A 13,144-nucleotide genomic window follows, 5' to 3' on the forward strand; every position below is an offset into this window, starting at 1 on the left:
AATCAAGATTGCCAGGAGAAATAGCAATAACCTCAGATATGCAGATGACACCACCCTCATGGCAGAAAGTGAAGAGGAACTAAAGAGCCTCTTGATGAAAGTGAAAGAGGAGAGTGAAAAAGTTGTCTTAAAGCTCAACATTCAGAAAACTAAGATCATGGCATCTGGTCCCATCACTTCATGGGAAATAGATGGGGAAACAGTGGAAACAGTGTTAGACTTTATTTTGGGGGGCTCCAAAATCACTGCAGATTGTGATTGCAGCCATGAAATTAAAAGACGCTTACTCCTTGGAAGAAAGTTATGACCAACCTAGATAGCATATTAAAAAGCAGAGACATTACTTTGCCAACAAATGTCCATCTAGTCAAGGCTATGGTTTTTCCAGTGACCATGTATGGATGTGAAAGTTGGTCTGTGAAGAAAGCTGAGTACCAAAGAATTAATGCTTTTGAACTGTGTTGTTGGAGAAGACTCTTGAGAGTCCCTTGGATTTCAAGGAGATCCAACCAGTCCATCCTAAAGGAGATCAGTCCTGGGTGTTCATTGGAAGGACTGGTGCTGAAGCTGAAACTCCAATACTTTGGCCACCTCATGCGAAGAGTTGACTCATTGGAAAAGACCCTGATACTGGGAGGGATTGGGGGCAGGAGGAGAAGGGGACGACAGAGGATGAGATGGCTGGATGGCATCACCCACTCGATGGGCATGAGTTTGAGTAAACTCTGGGAGTTGGTGATGGACAGGGAGGCCTGGCGTGCTGCAATTTATGGGGTCACAAAGAGTCGGACACGAATGAGCAACTGAACTGAACTGAACTGAAACTGCATTACAATTTGAGACCAACAGGTTATAGTTGCCTAGGTAATAAAAAAAAATCTTATATTTCCCATGGGAAACTGGCAATAATAGCTTTATGTATTTATTATTCATATTTTGCAACAGAGTAAAAAGGTTCCCCCCCAATAAGATGCACTTGAAAGTATGTGATCTGTGATGCAATCTGAATAATGTCTTTTGTATAAAATGCTACTACTAGGTTTTTGGGAAAGAGATGAGTCTCTAAATCTTTAAGAAAGACCAAAGTCTTTATAAACAAATGAATAACAGTTCAAAGAGGAAACTCATGTACTAAATAAAGAATAGCTAGTAAGAAAGAAGGTTCTGACGTCAGTTCTAGGCAGGAATCAGAGAATTCTGCCCAACTTTTGCTGAAAATTCTTGGTTTTTGCCAGGAAAAGCAGCATAGAATTCAAAATAAATAAAATGGAAGCTTCATGAGAGGAGGATCCTAGACCTGAGTCTAGTGCCTAGAGGTGTTCAATAAATATCTGTGACATAACTGAAAGAATACACTTGTCAAAGAATCAAGAAGCCCAACTCTTCAAAAGATCAGACATATACTCTAAAGCACTTTAATAAGACTAGTCCCCTAAATTGAGCAAAGCTAAACTGTATTATTATTTTCTCCTGGCATGTACACACCCTGTGCCTTCTGAGTCCTCATGTATACAAGGAGTTTCTGTTTACTCTGTAACCTGAGAGAAGTGTGCATAGCTGCTTGACCTACCAAGTTAAGAGATAAAAGCCAAAACAGGGTGAACTTCAAAATGTGCCTTAAGCTCCACAGAGTTAGCAGTAAAAGCTGATATTCTCTGTACCACTACACATAATCCTGAAGTTTTCCTAAAATATATAAAGTCATTTTTTTTTATAAGAAACACTACTAAGAGCCAAAGCAAAATTTTCAGAACAGAATGGCATGAGAGGAAAGCAATGAGGGCCATCAGGGAATGCTCTTGGCTTCCCATGGTGACATTTGTTTCTGATTATATATATAACATTAAATACTTTCTTCCTGGAGTCTAAGGCTTTTAAGAAAGGAAATAAATCAGATACATTTTCTTTCTAATTTGTGATATCCAAAGACATATTTCCTGGTTTCTGCAGTCCTGACTACCAAAGCCAGAAAACAGGTCTTTAAAATAAGCCTTTAGGTTCCTGCCTATTTTAATTCCCTTCTCTGGGCCTAAAGACATTTTAATAGAAGATATCAAATAACTCATTTTTCTCCATACCTAGGCATATTTACCTTCCATTGAAAGATAGTCTGCTATTATATCTATACAATAGTATTTTCTCAAAGTTCAGATAAGAGATATACAAAATTTGACATGGGATTTAAATGCCCTTCCCTTTAATGAAATGGATAGGGGAGTCTAATGTGTATTTTTCAACCCCACTAAGAAATTGATGAAAATGAAAGAGGAGAGTGAAAAAGTTGTCTTAAAGCTCAACATTCAGAAAACTAAGATCATGGCCTCCAGTCCCATCACTTCATGGCAAATAGATGGGGAAAAAGTGGAAACAGTGTCAGACTTTATTTTGGGGGGGCTCCAAAATCACTGCAGATGGTGAGTGCAGCCATGAAATTAAAAGACGCTTACTCCTTGAAAGGAAAGTTATGACCAACCTAGACAGCATATTAAAAAGCAGAGACATTACTTTGTCAACAAAAGTCCATCTAGTCAAGGCTATGGTTTTTCCAGTGGTCATGAATGGATGTGAGAGTTGGACTATAAAGAAAGCTGAGCACAGGAGAATTGATGCTTTTGAACTGTGTTGTTGGAGAAGACTCTTGAGAGTCCCTTGGACTGCAAGGAGATCCAACCAGTCCATCCTACAGGAGACCAGTCCTGGGTGTTCACTGGAAGGAGTGATGCTGAAGCTGAAACTCCAGTACTTTGGCCACCTCATGCGAAGAGTTGACTCATTGGAAAAGACCCTAATGCTGGGAAAGATTGAGGGCAGGAGGAGAAGGGGATGACAGAGGATGAGATGGCTGGATGGCATCACCAACTTGATGGACACGAGTTTGAGTAGACTCCAGGAGCTAGTGATGGACAGGGAGGCCTGGCGTGCTGCGATTCATGGGGTGGTAAAGATTTGGACACGACTGAGAGACTGAACTGAACTGAACTGAAAGCAATTAACGCAGTTCTGAAATTACCTATCTAGAGACAAGATCACAGATCTCAGAGACCAAGGACTCAGTTCCACAAAACTGCTGCCCGCCTCTTCCCCTCCTTCCAACTCCACCCCACCCCCACACACTTCAGAGGCCAATTGCAAGTCCAGGTTGTAACTTGTGCTTCTATTAATATCAGTCAGCTATATAGTGAAAGTTCCCTTGATCACCATCTTTGGGTTCCATTATTTTGCTCGAGCTGCTCACAGAACTCAGGGAAGCATTTACTTAACCATTTTATTACAAAGGATATGGGTAAACAGTCAGATGAAGAGGTACCCAGGGCAAGGTGTGTGGGACAGGATGCAGAGCTTCCATGCCCACTCTTAGCTGCCCCTCTCCCCCCATTTCCACCTGTTCACCAACTCAGAAGTTCTCCACACCCCTGTCCTTTGTTTCCACAGAGGCTTCAGTATGTAGGCAAGGCTGATTAAACTCTTGAGCTTTGGTGATAGACTCAATCTTTGTTCCGCTGCCCTCCCAGGAAATCAGGGGGTGGGACTGAAAGTTCCAATCCTCTAATCGCAAGGCTGGTTCTTCTGGGAATAGGACCCATCCTTAAGTTACAAAGGTGCTACCAAAAAGTCACCTCATTAACGTAACAAATGGCATCTTTATCCTTCTCACCACTTGGGAAGCTTCAAGGTTTTAGGAGCTCCGTGCCAGGAATGGGGACAAAGGCAAAATATATGTGTGTGTGTGTGTGTGTGTGTGTGTATAAAATTTTTATTATAAATCATAACACCACAGGTAGAAAGAAAAAGAATTATAAACTAACTGTATCCCCTACACTGAGAGTGACATATTCTTACCCATTTATAGAAACGGACACAAAAACAGATACACTACCTATGCTCCCACGGCTCTGACAACCAACACACACCAGGGAAGCACTCAACAGAGGGATACCTTCACACCTTCGGAGAGACACGGAAAGGAGGCAAAAGGCACAAAATAGACATAGAATGTGTATTACTTGCAAAGGATGCCAGGCAGCCAGCAGCATACGCAGGCACACGGGCAGTGCCAGGCAAACCCAGAGGGGTCTCGCTGGAGTGTGGAACTCCGTGTCTGTGGGTGTTTCCCTCTCTCTCTCACACACACACCCCAACACACGCCCGCCTCTCTCCCTCACAAACGCATACATCCTGCCTTTCTCAGCCTCGCTCACACGGTCCCTGTCTAGCAGGCTCTCACACACAAACTCGGGCTCTTACATACAGTCTCTCCTATTGCACACACCATCTCTTACACACAGTCTCTCACGGTGGTTGTGAGACTGCACTCACACACAAAATTTCTCTCGCATAGTCTCTCACACGGTCTCTCATGCACAGCTCCTCTCTCGTACACAATGTCACACACACAGTCTTTTAACGTACACAGTCTCACACACGCTCCCTCTCCAGTCACCCTCACACGCGCTCCCTCTCCAGTCACCCTCACACGCGCGCGCGCCCTTGGCCCCGCCCCTCCGTGGCCCCGCCCCCCCGGGCGAGCTCCGCCCCGGCGGCTGAGGGCGGGGCGAGCCCGTGACTCGAGGGGCCGAGCCTGGCGGGTACTTGTGGCGCCCCGGCCGGCGGGGCGCGCTCTGGAGGCGCCTGTCAGTGGCGAGCGCGGACGACCCTACGGCGGCCCTCGGGCATTTGGTCGCTGCCTCCGGCTTGGCGGCCGTCCAGGGCGGCAGAAGTTGGCGGTGGGATGTGCTCGGCCGGGCAGCTGCTAGGCGGCGGCGGTGGCGGAGGCAGCGGCGGGGAGCGCGACGAAGACCGAGACGCGCTGGCCGAGCGAGCGGCGGCGGGGACCGAGCAGGAGTCCGGGGCGAGCCCGCGGCGGCGCGGGCGGCGGCCGCCGGAGGAGCGGGAGCAGGTGAGCCGGCCGGGGCGGCGCGGTCCGGCCGGTTTCCCGAGCCCCACGCGGTGGCGGAGGGAAGTGGCCCGGCGGGAGGGCGGCGCCCGGGCTGCGGTCGGCTTGGGGAGCTGGGCTCCGCGGCGTTCGGGGAAGCCGAACAGTTGACCCCGAGAACAGTAGACGGCGCGCTCAGGGCGGGCCGCGGGGTCGCGTGCCGAGGGCCGACCCGGAGTCGCGTGCCTGGCTGGGTGAGCGCCGCCCTTTCCCACGCGTCTGGCGGAGAGGATTCTCAGGCCAGAGCACAGGGAAGTGCCCTCCATAACGGTCACTTATCTGAAAGCCTTACATGTAAACACTCTTCCACTTGGAATCGGTTCCCCGGGGCTGTGTTTTGGGGGCCAGCGACTCCCCTCCCGCCTTCCATCTTGGCATTTCTGAACACACCTAGCGCCTCTGTTCGGTGTAGGTGTATTTCTGTAGCCATGCAGTCGTGTCTGAAGCATGTGTAGGAGCGACTATTACAATGCATGTCTTGACGGGGACTCTCCCAGAGCAAGTTTTTCACAGGAACAGAAAGGAGATCTAAACTTCATTGAAAAACTGAAAAAGCCGGAAAATTGCTTTCACTTGTTACCAAAGGGGGAATAAGCATGAGTCCAGCCATAATAAAGGAAAGAGAAGTTGGGCAGTTTTTGATACTCTGAATTTGCTTTCACTAAATAAAATATGGTGATAATAGGCATTATAGCATTTATCTTCACAATTAGGCAAGACGTTTAATGAAGGAAATTGAATTATCCCACATAGCGGGATGCATTTTCACCATCAAATACAGTAGACCTTCAAAAATTAGTTTACACTCAGAATCTCATTAAAGCGCATAATCCCATTAAAATTATCGTTTGCCTTTATTACAGGGTATACTGTTGAGATCAATTGATACCTGCCTCCTCTCATTATTCTTCAGCATCTTTTTGTCACATTTCACAAATTCCAACATCACTAAATGCATTAATACATAAAGTATAATTTCTCTGCCTTGTGTTTAGGGAACAGAAATAACTGTGGCAGGCACAAAATATGCCTTAGCATTAGGTTTGCTCACCATGTCGAAGTGTAATTTTTCATTCTTTTGACGATATAGGAGATGGTAACTGAAGCATATAATTGGTAGCTATGAGATTTTCCTGACTAGTTTCCTGACGGTTTTCCCCCATTAACTACACCATGACTCAGTAGCTAAAGGGCTGTTTCTTTTCACTCTAGTTGTTCAACTGGCAAAGTGAAGAAAACAGCAACAGAAACTCCCTGGGACGGGGGAAATATATTTGAACTGAAGGTCCCAAAGTAATTTTCAAGTGGTTGTAAGGGAGTATGTAAAATACTTCATCTAAGCTTTTGTGGATTTTTCAGCAGCAGCAGCTCTGGTCTTAAGAGAATTGCTTATGGTACACAAAAAGGGATGAAACAAAAAAAGAATGAAACATATACCCTAGGAAACAGATACACTTTGCATACCTGCCTCTATCATTGTATGTCGTGAAAATTTATTTCCCTATACGCCTGTGAAAATGTTATTTTTTTAATCACATGATTTATTTATTTACTCTAAGCCCACATACACAATACTTGAAAATTACACCTGAGATATGCGTTCCCTCCTAATAATATATATACACCAAAGAACTTCTCATAAGTAAGTCAAAAATAAACGAGAAATTGATACAACCCAACCCATTGGTGTAAGAAACAAGCTTTTGTGATAAATCACTTCTTGGTAATGAAAAGTGTTAGTCTCATTCGTGTCCAGCTCTTTGCAACCCCATGAACTGTATCCTTCCAGGCTCCTCTGTCCATGGAATTCTCCAGGCAAGAATACTAGAGTGGGTTGCCATTCCCTTCTCCAGAGGATCTTGCCAACCTAAGGATGGAAGTCTCCTGGACTCCTACATTGCAGGTGGATTTTTTGCCATCTGAGCTATCAGGGAAGCAATAAATGTAACTTTTTTTCAAGTGCTGAAAATGAAATTTAAAATGTATATGCACTGTCTTGTAATGACAGTAGAGACATAAAGATATTTGAGGAAGAGGTAGATGAAATTAACAACTGTAAAACATAACCTACAGAGTTGCTTTAATGTGCAGATTAATTAATTAATTAATGTGCACACAATAGGCAGATTGTGTGTGTGTGTTTGCTGCTTTAAGGACAACATGTGGACTCCAAATTACAAATGGAGTACTTTTGAAAATTTGGTTTGTAAACTTGTTAATATTTAGAACTTGGAGTGAACTTTTCCATAGAAACAATGATATAAACAGAAACAAAACCAAAACTAATTAGATGGAAATGAGACAGAGGCCATCTCCTTGCTGTCCTTTCTGCTTGACGCACTCAATATTCCAGAATCTGAGTAGCCTCATGGACATTAAGAGAGAATGGGTAGCAGCCGCCGCAGTAGTAGCAGAGCCTCCCTTATATCTGGACCAGGGTTACGGGTGGTGTCTTCTTGAATGCAATAGCTCCAGAAGGCACCCCACTTTTGCTCCTCCAGCTCTTTCAAAGATTTTTGTCAGCCCCTAATTTTCTGTATTAAATCACTTTCTATTTTTAGTTCCTTCGCAGTTTGCCCTTACCTGATAATTTGATGAAGCACGTTTCTTCCTTTGGCTCTTTCCCAGGCTGAAGTCTCCTCCACATACATCTTTCCCTTCGCTGATTTTTCTTTACATTGTTGACTCACAAGCTCTTGCCCTTCCTTCAACCTGGAGGGTTCTTAACATCAGCTTTGATTATACAAAATGTATCTTTGGCTCATTGTTATTATGATACCAGATAAAAGTGGTATTTATTTCATGTATACCAAAATACTGGTATTTATATAGGTGTTTTCTCAGTAGCTGAGATCTTGTCAGCATTTTTTTTTTTTTTTTTTACAATTTATCCTTAAATCCTACTCCATCTGAGAGAAAAACTAAGGTTCCTCTGTCCTTCTGACCTGAATCTTCCCAGGTAGGATGACTGACAAGGCAGCCTGTGTCCTGGGAAAGGAGGACTTGAAAGACTGGACCAGGTTCCCCAGATGAAGGAACTGTGTCAAGTCTGAAGTAGGAATTTGGTCTCAGAGAGAAAAGCCAGGAGACAGGCAAAATGCCCAAGGAACTGAAGGGACAGGACACAGCTGTCCTTAGTGTGTGTTGGTAACTGTGGGCATGAGAGATGATCAAAATAAGTTCTGATTCTGAATGCCAGGTCCCTTAGAATCTCTGCTCTGCTGTATACCTAGAAAGTTAAAGTCTCCAGTCCTTTTATCACATTTATGTATGTAATGTGAGTGGCATCCACTTAGACATGGCATTCACAACCTGAATAACCTAAGATGTCCCTGCCATCTTAGAGCATAGGAAGGAACCGCCATTCTTGGATTGACTTTAGAATCATTATTTTTAGCTTTAAGGTCTTTATGATTATGTGTTATGTACTTTGGAAAGTGTAGAAATATAGAACAATCTAAAGAAGAAAAGAAGAGCATTTGAAATCTCACTGAGTAATATTGTGCTTGCTATAAAATATGAAAATTTGGTGTTACTGCATTCATATATCTGTGTGTGTGTGTATACAGATATACACACATTTTTTAACAGATTTTTATGTAATATTTGAATGTTGTATCTTGTTTTATCTACCTACTCATATTGTGCCATTTTCCAATTTTGTAAAAAATTCTTTGCAAAAATTATTTTTAGGGCTACTTAATTGTCATTCCCCTAATACTACATATTTAATTTGCTTCAAACTCTCTTTTATAAATAACACTGTAATAAAAACCTTTGCTTATTAAGCTCTATCTTGTTGTCACAGTTCCTCACAGTTCTACCTTAGAATAAATTTCTAGAAGTGGAAGTCCTAGGTCAGTAAGTCAAACTCTTTGAAGTCTCTTGAAACATCCTAAAGAATTACATTCAGGAAAGCCTGCACCAGTGTACACTTCTGGCATTAGTATGTAAGAGTGTCAGTTAGAAGCCATCCAAGTCAGCAGTGATTTAATTTATAGATTAATCTTTGCCAGTTTAGTAGGCAAAAATTATCTTATTGTCATAAGATATTGCTAGAGAGGTTTACTAAACCATTCATATATTTATTGAACATCTGCATTTTTTTTTCTATTTTAAAGCTGTTATTTATTTGTTTTTGGCTGCGCTGGGTGTTCCTAGCTGCACACCAGCTCCAGTAGTTGTGGCCACAGGTTTAGTTGCCCTGCAGCAGGTGGACTCTCACCATTCCAGGGACTGAATTCGTAGCCCCCTGCATCGGCAGGCAGATTCTTAACCTCTGGATCACCAGGGAAGCCTTGTATTTCTTTTTAATCATGCTCTTTGACCATTGTTTTCTTTTGGCATTATTGTAAGATATTAATGCCATATTTCACATTGCTTATAATTATTTTCCCTGCTTGCTATTTACTTTATAATTTTATGATGTTTTTGATTTAGAAATGCTTTAAATTTTTATTAGCCAAAGGAATACTTTTGGTAATTTCATACACACATCTTACACCCTCACACATGCGTGCACACACACACACACATATATTTATATATATTTCTTTAGAACATTCTTTCTAATCCTAGTTAACTAAAATATCCACACACCTTTATGTGTGTGTGTATAGTTTTGTTTTTATTTTTTTACTCTCTATATTTAATCTCTCTACAATGACTTCATGTATTGTGTGAGGTATGGAGCTAATCTTTTTTTCCCCCTAATCACTGAATAATCCACTTTCTCTTTGGGTTCACAATCCTTTATAGTAGTTACAAATACTGAAATAAGCTTTTACATTTTTCTGGTGGCATTCTGAAAGGGATTTCATTTTCCACATCACATTTTTGCTGCTGGTTTTTAGCTATTGGTTTTTATATATTTAGTTTAAACTAGCTACCTTTTTGAATTCTTTTATTAATTCACTCTTTAAGAGAGTGTTCGGAGGATGCAGCATTTTTCATATTATTTATTTATTTGGCTGCTCTGGATCTTAGCTGTGGTGTGTGGGATCTTCTGTCTTCATTTCGGCATGTGGGTTCTTCAGTTGCAGCAGGTCAGCTCTTAGTTGCAGCGTATGGCATCTGACCAAGAATCAAACCTGGGTCCAATGGGAGTGTGGAGGCTTGGCCACAGATCATCAGAGAAGTCCCTATTAATTCTAACACTAATATATACTAATATCTCTTAGACTTCTAGGTATATAATCATCCACTCTATAGAGAAGGTTGATTTTGCTTTCTTTCAGATGGTGACGCTTTATTTCTGCTTCTTGCCTTTTGCAGTCCTGGAACTTTCAGATAAGTGTTGGCTTATAGATATTTAAATAAATAAATGAAGGAACATGCATCAAAGAATGTTCCACGAGATCATCTGTTTAAAAAAACAGTGGCAGCAGCAGACAGACCTGCTCTTTGATCTGTCATTAAATATATGATTAGCAGTACATATTCTAGATCCAGAATACGTAGGTTTGAATCCTCACTCTGCTACGTACTAACTATAACTTTGGGCAAGTTAATTAACCTCTTTGGGCCTCAGTTTCTTCATCTGTCTAAAGGGGAAAATAGTTGTGTTAACCTCACAGAATTGTTATATGTTACATATATACATGTATATACATGTAGAATGTTAGAATGAAAGTGAAAGTCGCTCAGTCGTGTCCGACTCTCTGCGACCCCGTGGACTCTAGCCCACCAGGCTCCTCGGTCCATGGGATTCTCCAGGCAAGAATACTGGAGTGGGTCGCCATTTCCTTCTCCAGGGGATCTTCCCAACCCAGGGGTCAAACCCAGATCTCCAGCATATAATAAGCATGTAAGGGTTAGCTTTTGGACCTAATTTTCTACTAGAACCCTAACTAAAAAAAAATCTGAGAAATGTTCTTTGTAAGTTTTGCACACTCCACTGTTAGAAAGCCACCCTAGGAAGGAGGAGGAATAGAACAGTGCTCCTCAGCTTTAATGTGCAGACAAAGCATCTCTTGTTAAATACAGGTTACAATTTCATTGTTCTGGGGTGAGGCCTAAGACTTTGCATTTCTCACAAGCTCTTAAAGTGAGGCTGATGCTATGCCCATGGACCACACTTTGCGTGGCAGGGAAGTAATAAACATGCCAACCCACCATACTTTCCCTTCAATATAATATCAGTAATAGAAATGTATGGAAGTTATTTTACTTTTTAGTATTTCCCTAGATGGGTATATTTGAACTCTAGGTAAAGTGTAAGAAGCCAACAAGCCTTGGTTCCCCAAGCCAAGTGATTTGCTCTCAGTCTTACAACTGTCTCATACTGGAGCACACCAGAACCCAGGTCTCCGAACTCCAGAGCTGGTTTTGTTTTTGTTTTCAGGAATAAGAGCCTTCACCCATGATGGAAGAACAGTCTGATAAATCTGCTGCCCCCCTTTAGATTGTGTAGTACAAAAATGGATATCTGTTTGTACCCACTTCCTTTCACATCTTTTAAAAGCAGTCTGCAAACAATACTGTAGCAAGTTCCTTGAGTTTAGATGAACTTGGCCTTGAATGTAATCTAATTTCTTTCCAATGGGCATCTAGTCACTAGAGTAACTCCCAGAATAATTTTGTATATGGTAGGTATCTTTTGTTCATTTTTGTCATTATTCAAGAATGGAACCTCCAAATCAATGGTTCTTAGGGCAGTTAGACTCACAAGGGACCCTTGGCAATGTCTAGAGACATGTTTGAATGTTAAGACTGAGGAGGTACAGTACCATTGGCATCTAATAAAAAGAGTTCAGGGATCCTGCTGAACAGCCTATAATGCACAGAACAGTCGCCTACAGCAAAGCATTGTCTGACCCAAAATGTCACTAGTGCTCAAGTTGAGAAACTCTGCTCAAAATGAATTAGGGTTACAGTGGTTTGAGTTGTTGAGAATGCTCTACCAATAGATACTCCAGTGGATACGTAATAATTGTTTATTTTCTTGATACCTACATTCCAAACACGCAGTCTCCCAAGCAACTCCTTATATGCAACTTTCTCCAGGTTTCTTTTCCTCTCTCTTGGAGGATGGAGGGAACACAAGGTGCCCACCAAACTAAGAAGGTATCTATAGAGACTGAAAAAAACAAGGCAGGCTGTTTCATGTAATCAGTGGATCACTGTATTATAGGGTAACTTGCTCGCAGGGTGGGATTGAGGAGACAAGGATATGGGAGCATTTGCAGCTGCATTCCACACTGCCACGGGGTCCCTGAGACAATTTGACAGTTAACCTAGGGTATGGGGGTACACACTTGGAAACAGGAAGTGCCTTCCTAAGTCAGTATTTATGAATAGATAACTAGTCTTGTGGACACAGGGAATAAGTCAGTGAAGGTTTTCATCATTGTTTGGAGACTGCAGAGCAAGAGGCCAACCTGGCCCTGATGATGATTAAACAATGCTGATTAGCCCCAAAGCCCTTGACAACAGAAAAATGACTTACTGCATAGTACAGCCCTGGGTGTGGTCAGCAGAGGAACCCTGGGGGCCCAAAATGGAGTCAGTTATGCCTACAGCCACATACTCATGTCTTTTTCTGCCCTTGTCCACTACTACCCATCTCTTTTTCATCCCTCCTTATTGAGTGTCGCATTCTCCCGTTGTCTTTTATTCTTCCTTAGGTCCCATCTTAGCCACTTTCTCTTCATTAACATACACGTTCTCCACCCCACCGCCTCCTCTGTTATATAGAAGCTGACGTTACAGAGCAATGGAAAAAGTATTGGAGTGTGACTGTTCTAAGCTTGAGTCTTGGCTTTACTGCTTTATTGGTCTTGTCATCCGAATAACTTAATCCCTCAGAGACTCAGTTTCCTCATGTGAGTGGTATAATTCTGTCTACTTAAAGTTCTTATGAGGGTTCAGGAACATTTTGTGTTATGAAAGACCTACCATATAGTAGGCCCTCAGTGAATATTAGCTACCTGTTTTACCCTCATCTTCTCTCTCATCTTTTTTCTCTGGTTCCCTTCTTTTTCTTCTTATCTAACCACATCATAGAACTGTATTTTTAGTCTCTGCGATTTTCAGATGTATAGAATAAGTGTTATTTATTGAATAAAGTATTAAGATTTCCTAATCTGAAAATCAGATAAGTATTTCATATTTCTTTTTTTAGAAAGCAGATAATGTTGCTTTTTGTATAGATCTCTAGTATGATTTTTTTTTTTCCTTGTTGTGGACCACTGATCCTTAATGGGAAAAATA

At 42.1% G+C, this 13,144-nt stretch overlaps 1 protein-coding gene across 1 annotated transcript in view; it reads left to right on the forward strand.

The window, feature by feature from the left end:
- The first annotated feature begins 4,564 nt into the window (after positions 1 to 4,564).
- Positions 4,565 to 13,144, forward strand: part of FAM241A (family with sequence similarity 241 member A) — a 39,509-nt gene continuing 30,929 nt past the window's right edge. Inside the window, exon 1 of the mRNA XM_070452281.1 lies at positions 4,565 to 4,897. Coding sequence (XP_070308382.1) covers positions 4,730 to 4,897 — 168 coding nt within the window. The 5' untranslated portion in view covers positions 4,565 to 4,729. The remainder of the gene's footprint in view (positions 4,898 to 13,144) is intronic.

Source organism: Odocoileus virginianus, chromosome 21 (assembly GCF_023699985.2).
Source record: "Odocoileus virginianus isolate 20LAN1187 ecotype Illinois chromosome 21, Ovbor_1.2, whole genome shotgun sequence".
In the NCBI taxonomy this organism is placed as follows: domain Eukaryota; kingdom Metazoa; phylum Chordata; class Mammalia; order Artiodactyla; family Cervidae; genus Odocoileus; species Odocoileus virginianus.